The 12,676-nt window shown below is 37.1% G+C and overlaps 1 protein-coding gene across 4 annotated transcripts in view; it reads right to left on the minus strand.

Annotated features, from left to right (window-relative positions):
- Positions 1 to 9: 9 nt before the first annotated feature.
- The window catches only part of ASB3 (ankyrin repeat and SOCS box containing 3), a 30,390-nt gene continuing 17,723 nt past the window's right edge, over positions 10 to 12,676 (minus strand). For 3 of the 4 annotated variants that reach the window (XM_075035334.1, XM_075035331.1, XM_075035333.1), the window contains 9 exons: positions 12,426 to 12,639; positions 11,861 to 12,019; positions 10,240 to 10,352; positions 9,525 to 9,660; positions 8,641 to 8,818; positions 7,048 to 7,245; positions 3,719 to 3,970; positions 1,326 to 1,459; positions 38 to 745 (listed from right to left, as the gene is read on the minus strand). In XM_075035334.1, the coding sequence (XP_074891435.1) occupies positions 474 to 745; positions 1,326 to 1,459; positions 3,719 to 3,970; positions 7,048 to 7,245; positions 8,641 to 8,818; positions 9,525 to 9,660; positions 10,240 to 10,352; positions 11,861 to 12,019; positions 12,426 to 12,621 (1,638 nt within the window). In that variant the 5' untranslated portion in view covers positions 12,622 to 12,639 and the 3' untranslated portion in view covers positions 38 to 473. Of the gene's footprint in view, positions 746 to 1,325; positions 1,460 to 3,718; positions 3,971 to 7,047; positions 7,246 to 8,640; positions 8,819 to 9,524; positions 9,661 to 10,239; positions 10,353 to 11,860; positions 12,020 to 12,425; positions 12,640 to 12,676 lie in introns of all 4 variants that reach the window. The other variant, XM_075035332.1, reaches the window with a different exon arrangement.

Consider the following 12,676-nt stretch of genomic DNA (forward strand, 5'->3'; position numbering starts at 1 on the left):
GACAAGAAAATAAAAGAAAATGACTGTTCCTTCAGCAAACGATTTCCTTTCTTATATTATTCTCCTATCTCTGGTTCAGCTAGACCGCTCCCCAATACATAAATACATAACAATGATACAATATTGTGTTCTTTGACTTTCAGATAATTTCATTTGGTATATGCAGTACTTGGAATAAAGTGTCTACTAACAGTGTCTGACCAAGTAGATTTCAACCACTAGATAAGCGGTGTTCATTGAACAAGCTAATTTTACTCCATAAGAGTTAAAAATTTCCTTTCAAAAACCAGAAAATGTTCACAGACTTAGAAAGCTACAACAGACTTTTTAAACAAATAAATCATAGAACTTCTAACAAACTTCTAGATATAGTATAAAACTACAGCATGAAAAGACTTATTACTACAGTTATTTACAGTAGTTCTCTAGTGTCTGCTAATTGCCATTACAAAATCTGCAGCTGCAGAGTTCAGTCACCACTTAACACAGGTGTTACAGGTGTCCCTCCTCTCTGCACCTTCAGCACTGGAGTGACTGGTAGAGGGAGCTCCCTCCTCTCTCTGCTTCAGATAATCCTCCGCTTCTGGGATAGCGTTGACTCGCAGTACATCTAGGTAGAGAAGGTAGTCTTGGAGACAAGCTGGCAATGGCAGTTCCCGGATAAACCGATCTGATCGCAGGCGTTCACTCGTTAGAAGGGACCGGATCTCAAGACGACAAAGATGAAACAGAGAAGGAATGAAGGCTGAAAAATTAAAAAACAAGTCAAACACTGAACAGGACACCATGGGATTACATTGCTTGCCTGCAGTTACCTGGTTTAGCTGGATCCCATCTGAACCCCCCAGTCTCTGGGCAGGTAATGACGCAGAGTTCTCGATAGTGAAGGGCTGTTGCCTGCTAGAATCAGCATTTTAAAAATCTCCCTCTAGCTAGAAAAGTTACCTTAAACGTCTAGAAACAAAGTGTCAAAAAATCATTTTATCCTTAATCAGAAAGTTTTATCTAACCAGCCTAGAACAGCTACCTGCTTGGGGAGAGAGAGGCTCATGCCATCTTACAAGAAATTAAACATTAAGTCTAGAAGTAAATCCAGCAACAAAATAAGAGAAGGGGAAACACTTTTAAGATAAGTACTAAATGACAGCATGACTCATTTGTTTGTTTAGGGTTACTACTATTTCTGCTCCCCAGTTTCTGGACAAACAATGTCTATCAACTATTGAACCTTCTTTGCTGTCGTGCATTAGCACAAAGAGCTGTTTCCTACTTACAGCCTGGAAGTTGGCATACACAGAAACTTTTTTCCTAACTCTACTGCTTACCAAAATGGCTCTTGGGAGTCCAAGTGAACTTCTCTTTGTAGTCTGAAAGGTCTTGCTCTACAGCTGGAGGAAGTCTCTTCCAGTTTGTAAACTCCAGGATGAAATTAAGGGCATTCCCGCTCACAGAGAAAATCCTGCATAACAAAAACTCCCATAAATATCATTTTACACAATAGCGTATGTATAATAATGGTAACAATGCATAGAAAGCTTTACTATTTTCTAACAAATCCTTAACAACCTACATCCCAAGCCCAGAAACAGAAAACCACTAAAAAGAAATTCAAAGTAGTTTTGACAGCCCAAGCCTTTAGTAATGTAATTTTATCTTCCTCCATTTCTTTTTAAAAGTTAGACTGTAAGAGAAAAATCTCTGCTCTGAAATTTAAATGCCTCAGTAATAGGCAGCATTCTCCTCTGCACTAATTTCTCATTCCATTCCCACCTAAATTTTAATAAGGGGTCAAGACACCAGAGCATTATAAGCATTACCATCACATTTGGGGAGAAAATGCACATAGATCCAGATACTTATTTATTAAAACAAAACAAAATAAAAATCCACAAAATTTGCAAGTGTTTCAAACTCTCCATCTACCAAAGACTGCGTTTACCTGTATTCAGAAATCAGTATGATTTACATTTCAAACCTTTAGCAGATTTGATTGTGAAGAACTTCTAATAAGAGCTTAACTGAATAAAGTGTATAAGGAGGTTTAAGTAACAGCAGGTAAAACAACTGTTTTAGTATTGCACGTGCTGAAAAGCCATGCAATTTCACAGAACAGCTTCTTGGCTAGATGTATACAATCCTGAATTTTCATTTGAATGAAAATCTAAATGCTCTAAATAGAGAAAAATACCAGACTAAAAATTTTTAATACACTTCCTTTTTACAAGAGATTCATGTCAAAATTATTTTATGTCCTTTCTAGTGTTTATTATTTCATTTTTCATATTTGACTCAACTTTCATAAATTCACCGAAAACCATACAGGATAGAGATCTGATTGCCTAACTTTCTCTACGGAGAACAGTGATTTTACTTTTTTCCACTGGTAATTAAAATTGTCACTGCTCTAGATTGACCAGTTTATGATTGATTATGCAGTTGTTTTACGCAATGAGCCAGAGACAGTTAATGAATGCATAAATGTCATTTGCTGTCTACTATCCTCCTGTTATTTTCCAGTATGGAATAGTTAATGTTGAAGTTAAACTTACAAAAACATTAGTTTTGTACATTATGATGTGATAAGCATTATTTTTAAAAGTGGATATTTAGACAAAGGAAGTGACTGGTATAAAAGTATTCGTGGACTACATAACAAAATATCAAAAATCATCATATATGATGTACACGGACAGTGAGATTTGTTTACTCACTGAATTGCAATCTTGTAGTGTGATTACTTTTGCAATCACTTAGTCTTCTATGCATAAATATGATCTACAGAAGCACTGCTATGCCATGCTTTATATATGCTCCTCTAATTACTGTTCAGAAAGCCATGGATGCTAATGATTAACAGAATCTCACTAAGTCATAAATGAATGCACTTAAAACTACCAATGATATCTTAACCACGGTATCTTAACAGTACCGGAAATATAAATCAGTATTTAAGTAAACCATAAAATCCTACTCCTTTCATACAGCTAAGTAATGCATGTAATGAGTTTATACATCTCACATTATGTTATTAACAGCTGAGACATATGGTAGTAGTCTAAGCATCATCTTCACAGACAAGAAAAAAACAGAAAAAACATATAAATACTTCATAATTTAAAATATAAGTTTAATTCTGTAGTGCCTAATTAAATATAAAACATCACCAAACAGTTATTTGTATGTGGAAAAACTTAAAAAAACCAAACAAACAAACAAAAAAACCACCCCCCCCAAAAAAAACCCAGACTGGAATTTTCACCACACTATTTTAACACAATCTCTAACTGCATCCGTTTCCTCTTCTCCTAGCCTTGGCCCAGCTTCACCTTACATTTGTTTCCCATCCCTCCTGACCTCTTTCTCAGTACTTGAATTTTTTCCTCCCATTACCATATTATACATACACATGCAATTTGCAACTAACTTTGGGGGCTAATAATAGATGTTCGACATAGAAACTGCAAAATTATGCCTTTCTCCAGGGTAGTGATAAAGCAATCTCATTTCTGACTTTCTTCCTAAAAGAAATTTGTTTTACTGAATCCAGCCATTACCTGTGGATGATTTATTTCAGACTTTCCGTAACCCTCACCATTCCCGATCATGGCAACTGATGATCAAGTACTATCCTCTGAAAGCACGTGTTAAATAACATTGGCAACAGCTTTGCAGATTAACATACAATATTTAAGTAAACAAGATAACATTATCTGCTTACCAGAATCTGTGCATTAAATTCACTGGATTAAAACCGGCCAAGAGCAGATAAGGCAGCCATTCCTTGTACTCCTCTTGCGCTTTAATTGTGTAACTTAGGAACTCCGATAACTGGTCCCCAGAAGGCAGTGAACAGCCCAGCTTCAAGAAGCGTTGAAACAAAGTAAACTTTTCATGGAACAGGCAATATCCCAAATTAATGCCAAGTAAGGTGATCCCGTATTTCAGGAAAATATCAATGAAATGAAAAAACCTATGAACAGCACACAAGGAACAGGACATCCTGTTAGTTCTTCCCCAGACCTTTGAGAAAGCAAATTTCTTCTACCAAAACTCCCCCCAAACCAAAGAAAAACCCAGCATGACATTCGGACTGCAGTTCTTTCTGGAAAGCATCACTTTAAAATGTAGAACTAGTTCAGGAGACTCCAGTCCTTATATTTAACTCATGTGTTCGTTTTATCCTGAAAAACCTGTAGTTCCAACCAGCTTCCAGCCCTTTAAAGCAAGCCTTTTGATCACAAATAGAAACCTCCCAAAGTCATCAATTACTGGGATCTGTAACCCAGAGGTATTACCACATTGCTGCTCCACCACGCGCTTGCTATAAGCAGAAAGCATGGTGCCCACTTGATGAGGTTTCACCTTAAAAACATGCCACGTGCAACAGATGGACAAGTATGCAAAAATATCAAATGACTGCATGCCCCAGAACTTGGGGACCAGCCTAATGTTCCAACTTACTAAGGGTTTAATTTACACCCAGCTCCATTTGCAGGTAGGTCTGCAACCCACTGAACTGTGGTAAACATTTTAAAATGTTTTTACAAGAATAATTTTATTACCATACTATAATTGATAATGATATGATAATGAATAAGATTATGACTGATAATTAGCATGGTGTTAGTTAGTAACTGGATTGCACATTACTTCATAGAAGTGGTTTTGAAGTGGCGATATATGTTACCTGCCTCATTTACAGCACATTTTAGTAGTTACCTGGTCTGCATCCCTTCCTAAATTATTATATACTAAGAATAGGACAGAAGGGGAAAAACAATGTCCAAGGATTTTTAACGATGCTTTCTGGGAGTCTGCGATGAAAATCAGTAATAACAAACCCTATGCACTGCTTCACTGCACACCTTATATGTCATGTATGGAGATACAGGAAAGCACATTCTGCCTTGTACCCCGATGTGTGATTTCACATGTGCCGTTTTGGATATGGATGAGTTCCTGCCTCAAGCAGTTCAAAATCACCTGCAGCCTGACCAGAGACACAAGAGGCTGTAACAGGCACAGTCACTGGGATGTACTTTCACTACTAATAAAAACTAATTCTGTTCTTGATTTCCCTCTTTGAAATAAGCCTTTTTATTTCAAGTAGGATAAACTCAATCAGAATATTACTGTAGTATTTTCACTTCAGGACCATTATGAAACTGGCAAGTTATTTATTGCAATTATGGCATTGTAGATCGATGGCATATATTTGGTAAAGTTTTAAAAAATTTTCCTAAGCCAACTGTAAGAATGTGCGATCCTATTAATTAGTAGCATGCAACTAGTACACACTTTACAAACGCATATATTCAAACATATTCAACAAAGAATATCCCAGCACAGTTAATTCTTTCAACAGCTTTATCCAGGGGAAAAAAAAGGTGCATCTCATCAAGACCATAATTTTTAATTAGAACAGGCTTTCTCATAAAAAGTAATTTCTCAAATAGCCTCTGCATATCTGTGTACAAGCCTCAACTGCTTACAGGATTCAGGGCACCAAGGCACATCCTCTAAATGTTAGTATTTTGGCTAAAAAGGTTTGCAGGTAATGAACTTCTGGAATGTAAGAAGTGTTAAAATATTGCATATTTTGATTTTTCTTCCCTACATAAAGGGAATCAGAGCAGGTCACATGTGGAAGACAAGCAGTAAGAATGAGAACCTGAAATCATGACTCCCAAATGTAAGCCAGCCCCAAGAGCTATGATTTTGTGTCTACTCGATAAACTGCTTTTTAATGGGGGTGAACAAAATTCACTACTACCATAACCTCATAAATTTAAATGGTAGCAACATAAGCAATAGATTTTGATCCATGTACATGAAATATTCTGTTAGAATCTGAGTTTTAAGAGCATTTAAAAGCATTTATGAAGATATTTACCTTAATGAAGCACACTAGCCACATAACATTACTTTGCATTAATATTCCTGAGGAAGAGTGTCTAGAAAGGGTCAACTAACTAGAATTCTAAATAGTAAATGAGAGCAATCAGATGAAGAAAAAAAGTTTCCAAATGTATTCTCTACCACATGAAATGCCTCTGTTGTTCTAAGGGGTAAAGCAGTTACCAGGTAATTGCTCTCAAGTCTCAATTAAAATCTAAAACATAATGACATTACAGCTCTATAGAAAGGTCAGAACTGCCAAGAAGTGACTGACATGTGATTCTCTATCTAGATTTGAGCTGTGCCAGTATTCAATCCTTTGAATGTTATTTTATACATTGAATTAGTTAGGGAGGAGCACAAGGTGAGCTTGGGGACAGCAACATCAAGAACTTCTACAGTAATAGCCCCCTCCTCCACAAATTTCCCACAGAAAAAGGAAGAAGAAATTTCTGTACTAAAAGAAAAAAAAAAAATCAACAGTAAGGACATGAAGAGCATGTCAACTGACATACCATATATACACACACACTTCGGAGTAAGGCTTTTATACTTTATTATTTTTCCTCCAAAATTATAGCCTTTGCGTTATGAAGTAAGCATTGTTTTATTTCCTGTTGAATACCAGGGGTGTGCATCACTCAGCAGGCATAAAAAGAAATGGGTCATGATCTAAAAGAATGTATCATCCAGTTTCTCAGTCCTCCTTACAGTTATAGCATGGAGCTGATTAATTCTGCTTGTCTTATGCACAAAACTGGCATACAGAAAAGGAAAACACTATTTCACAATAACTCATCCTTACTGAAAAGGATCTGGCTACTTAAGAGTCCTTTTGATCCAATTACAGCATCAAGTCACGTTCCCAGAAGACAGAGACATGTTGGTAAGGCCTTCTGAAAGCACGAGAACTGCAATTATGTTCTACAAGACTCTTCTTCAAAGAGCTGAGCTTCCCCTTGGAGATTTCAGTGAGCTTCTTCAGCTCATGCACGCAATCCAAAGCCCACACACCATTTGGATACTCACAGTTTAACTCCAGCAGCTCAAGAATTGAGGAAGGAGGGCAGGAAAACTGCACATTTAAAAAAAGTTAAATAAAGGCCAACATAATTATGAATAGTTTCAAAATATAAGAGATATACTTACTCTTTTTGGAAGACCATACACATGGGTGATCTGCAGTCGAAGTTAAGGCACTCTTGAGCATCTGGACTGTAGCCTTCTTTAAGTAACGCTTCCAAACATTCTTTATGACCACCATATACTGCTGAATACACAGGGCTCACTTTGCCTTTGCCTTTGTCACAAATCCGATCAGTAACTGGTATTAGCAACTCTAATATCCTGCAAATATTTAAAAAGAACTATCTATTTTGTGATCTTATACAACAATTAATTTCATTTGTCTGGTCATTACAACTTAAGAAGAAAATCCTACCTGTTTTTTCACTTTCATACATAGATAACAAACATTGTGCTTTGGGATGGATTTAGGCTGGCAATAAATATTTTAATCTGAACCAGGGACAGATATTTCCTATTATCCAACAATCCATTTTACAGCAATAGAGTACCTCTGCACATTAAATCCAGACTTCCGTGAAGGCTGGAAGCAAACTGAAAACGTGAGTTGCAAATAAATTAATATTTACTTCCATTCAACAACACTCACTGAGGTACTGAAACAGAAAAATCATTCTGTTTCATAGCTCACACCTCTACATCCTTTCCAGCCAACAAGGATTAGTGACAGACACCGATTCCTTTGCTACTGGAACTTACTGGCGCTGCTCAGAGGTTGCCAGTTACTTATTGTTGCAAAAGCTACGAAGGCAGCTAAACCACATAGTTTAACAGTGGACTTGGCAGTGCTAGGTCAACAGTCGGACTTGATGGTCTTCAAGATCTTTTCCAACCTAAACGATTCTGTGATCTTACGTTTCTGAGAAAATGAACAATACAGAGCTTCCTCAGTATCTACTACAGTCTGCCCTCCTCATCAGTTTGAGGAGTGGCATCGATTTGACACACCAACTTTAATGACAACTAAGCTGATGACCTCCTTTTGCTAGGGGTTAAGATCAAGCATCTACTGATAATTTTGCAGTTAGTATTGTCATTAATATATTTGATATTAAGTGCCGTCATACATGTGCAAATCATGGGGTTCTTGAGAGATGCTTCTCCACAACAGCATGCTACAATGGGACTTCCTTCCACTCTTGGTTTTCTGCTGTGAAAGCAGCTTTTATCATTGGGATTGGGGAAAGCTACAAATGCATTTTGAAAAGGATTAAAGGAACTGTTTTGTGGCTTTCATTTTCTGGCTGGTTCAGCTAATTCATTATTTGCATATGATTACTTCTACTACTTAATGGTCAGGACTATAATTCTAATTAAGAGCTGTTCAAGTCATGTATAAAGCATATGCTGTTGTCACCTGTATTTTAAAATGTAAAAGTAATATGGCTTTTGAGTGAATCGATATCTGGTTCAGCACTGTGGAAAACCCTCTAAACTCATTAGGGTACGGATCAGACCCAGGTTAGATGCTGAATTAAAAACGGTTGGTCACTTTACTGGGACTACTAACAGACATTAAAATAGGAAAATAATTCAGAATTCTAAATTACAAATCAGCTTGAGAACTTGTTTTTCTTCCTTTTAGAGCTGAACTTCCTCTTTGTTGATTAGGTTGTTACCAGAATCTTCTGTCTGAATGCCTTTTTAATCACCTACTTTTTATGGCCCATTTCAGCTGCTGCGTGAATAGGTAACTGCCAGTTATCCTCGTTGCAGTAGAGATTTGGATCTGCCCCTTCTGATAAGAGCAGTTCCACACATTCGGCATGGCCCTCCTGTGCAGCAATCAGCAGGGGAGTGGCTCTGTCCTTGGCTTGACAGTTTACGTCTGCACCTAACAAAAAAAGCCAATACTTTACATCACCACTACAGGACACAAAATAAACAACAAATTAATGTTAATCAGTAATGGGTTTTCACAGAGTGACTTCACAATACAACAGGTTTTCCACAGCAACAAGGAAACATTAGCCAGCTTGTCGCTAACTTTTTCAACACTCAGTGCTTTAACATTAACTCTGTCAAAGATCAGCACAACACGAGATAAACGTGCTGGAGGAAAGGCAATGGGCTAGACAATCTTTTAATCACAATTATTTTTTGAGATTCTCCCCCAGGAGACATGCGCTTAGATGCATAAAACTTGTTGATTATGTGAATGAAACTGTTGCTGTCACTTTATGATCAGAGAGAGGTATCTTCACTTAACCTGAACAATATTCTATCACAAAAGCAATGTCATCAAAATCAGACCACTAATGTAGTGCTATTGTGGGCCTCTAGAAGACCCTGATGATCCTTAATCTTTTCAGAGTTTTGGTTTATTACTTCCTACCATCACTTGCTGAAAACTATATTAAATTACTGAAACAAGATTTAAGCAATTAAGATGGTTTTGCATACCCATCTGCAATTAAAATTACATTAAAACCCCCTAAAATTTCAAGTTATGAAGTGCAAAAGTAGAACTAAAATTGTATCTGGTGACAGGCTGATGCGAGTTTACAAACAGTAAAAGCTAAACGAATGATCACTATTACCATGGGATACAAGCAGTCTTAAACTCTCCAGTTTTCCATACTGAGCAGCAACAAACAAAGGTGTAATTCCAAAGTCATCCTTACATTCCTTGCTTGCCCCTTTCTCCAGGAGTATTTTCATTATCTCAGTGCATTCCTGAAATAAATATTTTTATTCTTAACAAAAAAAGTGGGGAATTGACATAATGTATTTTTCCCACACATTCCAAACAGAAATAAGAAAAAAACACGATATATTCAATATTCTAAAGGTGTACCGAAAAATTAATCGCAGAAAAAGCTAGACAAGTTTAATTTTTCACATTTGTTCATTTACACAATATGTACAAATGGAAATTAAATAAGTTTATGAGAACCATTTCTAACACATTTCTATCCCAGAAATAGGTTGTACATCTCACTGATGATGAGATACTAAACAGAACTCTTTTTCAAAAAATCTTGTAAGAGATGCACTTCCCAAGTAACAACACATGAGCTTGTGAATACATGCGATACTTATACTATTTAAATAATTATTGCTTCCCAACATCACCATCTCATGTAGTTCCAGATACACTCTTCAGTGCATTGCAAGCCCTTCAGCGTTTAGGCAACCTTATGACTGCTAGGGTAGGTTAGGAAAAATTACCCGATAAAAAAGCAAAGAAATAGATAAATTATCACTCAGAATACAGCAGTTACATGGAAATTATATGATACACTTACAGGTTACCTGAAAAGAAGCTTGGTGCAAAGAATTCCATGCAGACCAAGAATGAGGTCCCTTAATATTTGCTCCATGTTGGAGCAGAAATTTTACAACATCTGCATGTCCATTTTCAACAGCTTCAGATAGAACAGTAAAAAAAAAGAAGAAAAAAGAATTCTTATTAAATGGATTTAAGGAACTCATTGAAAAATTCAAATGGTCTCACCACTAACTTCCTGACACAATAATCATAATTCTTTTAAACTTGCCTTATATATGCTTACATGCCTTTTACATTTACACCCCCAAAACAGTTTTGGAGAATGGAAATTTATCCACAAAGTTTTTAGTTAGACTTGTTAAAATTCTACCTACATTGTGCTAACAAGAGTAACAAAAGCAAATTTCTCTCCTCCCTCTTTCCTGTGGAACACAGAGACAAATCTGCAGCAGGCACCTAACTGCATGACAGTTGCAATGGCCTCCCAAATTTGTGGAGCCCAGTGGCTATCTTAAAACAAATTCCTCCAAACATAAACTTAAAAAAAAAATTTTAAAACTGTGTTAAACACTTATATAAAATTAATTTATAACGTGTACATTTAACTTATGCTAAAGCATTCATTAACAAAGCCTCCTTTAGCATCCTGATTCATCCTCAGGTTTTTGCCAATGACAATTATACCAAGGCACACTTCCTGTGTAACCGTAAAAGCTTGATATGGTGATAAATGACCTGCAAACAGTTGCTACTGATTGAATAATTTTTAGAGTATTAGCGCACAAGCTCGCCAAAGGGGCGCCAGTGGCTTGTAGTACTCAAAGTCCAACACAGAGCTGTACCATAACCCCATTATGTAGTTTGGACTAACCTGACCATATACTTTTTCCTTTTTAAAAATCTCTTGGATACACAACTCCAGGACCGTTCCTTGGCCCTGTCTAATCTATGTAAGCACTTACACATAGTGTTAATTATCATTATCCAATGTGCTTTTAGTGATGATTTCCCCACAAGTGCTACCTGTTACCAATTGTTTTAAGCAAATAAGCTATTTAGTCGCTTAAAAATAAAATGTGACTAGACTTGTAAACAGAGGTAATGTGGCAGCCATGTTTGCCTGGGTACAGAGGTGAGTAAAACAATAAGCATATTTAATCAGATGATTTAGGCTCTGAGAATTCACTATAGCAGAAGTTTTAAGCATTTAATTATGTCAAACATAAATCATAGGAAAAAAACCTACAATAATGGACTTTAATTGCTAAACTAGGAATTCCAAAAAGAATAAGAGGTCTTTCCACATAAGTAGGGAGGAATTAAAAAAATAATACTTGAAACACCCTCACATAGATGCAATCCTATACCTCCTAGACCTTTTCTGTGCCAGAAAGAAAGAAAAGGTGATACAGGAAACCAATTTGGTTATACAATTTTGTTTTAAAACACAGTCTGAAGCAGATTTGTCCACAAATAAAAGGTAATTTTTAGACCCACTCCATCTCTGAGCCTAAAGCCTAGTATTTAGGCTACAAAAATATGAAACATGGTAGGCAGTAAATGAACTCTGGTGAGTTTAAACTCAGCAAATAAGCTTTGCCCCACTCCTCAGTTGCTGTGAGATTTCAAGAAAGCTCGTGTCACCTAGGAACAGCGGGGTTGTTGCTTCGGTGGTAACTTCATTGGGGTCAGCCCCAGCTTCCAGAAGAACACGAATGCTTTCCAAAGACCCATGGCGTGCTGAAAGGTGCAGCGCACACAGCCCTTCAAATGTCTTTGAGTTTATGTAGTCATCAGATGGGGCTACAAATGAGAGTAAGGGAGGAGGAAAAAAAAAAACCAAAACATTTAGCAATGAATTACAAAACACAGTTATTTATTTTCTGAAAATAACCGAGTTATTTGAGATGCATGACCTACAGCGTATCCACGAGTGTGCTGTTATCAACTCTTCCAAACAGCAGTGTCAGTTACTGCTGGCCCTAGGCAGATACCCGCCTTGGACAGAGAAGGTGAAGTAAAATCAAATGTCATTCACAGACTGCAACGTGCCAATTTCTCTCTACCACAGCTAGGCAGTAACTACCAAACCACACAGAAATTTGCAAAACAAGTAAGAATAAGATAAGGGAAATCTACTTGGTTTATATTTTATATGACGGGGTAATTCAGCAGCAAATGACACTATCTCACATCAGATTTTCCTTACCTGCACGAACTAACAGCCTCAGACATTCACTCGAATTGTGAGCTGCTGCTTCGTGGATCGGCACCCAACCCCTGTTATCTGGAACATCGATGCTGTATCCCTGCTTAATTAGTTTCCTCAGCATTTTAACGTTTCCTTCTCTGGCTGCAAGCCCCACGGCAGAGCATCGATCGGAATAGGCTTCCGTGAAATCCATCCCTGCGTACGGCAAACCCTGCAGGAGCAAGGCGGGAGGAAGAAAGGGAAGGAGA

The sequence above is a fragment of the Buteo buteo genome, chromosome 9 (genome assembly GCF_964188355.1).
Source record: "Buteo buteo chromosome 9, bButBut1.hap1.1, whole genome shotgun sequence".
Taxonomy (NCBI): Eukaryota; Metazoa; Chordata; class Aves; order Accipitriformes; family Accipitridae; genus Buteo; species Buteo buteo.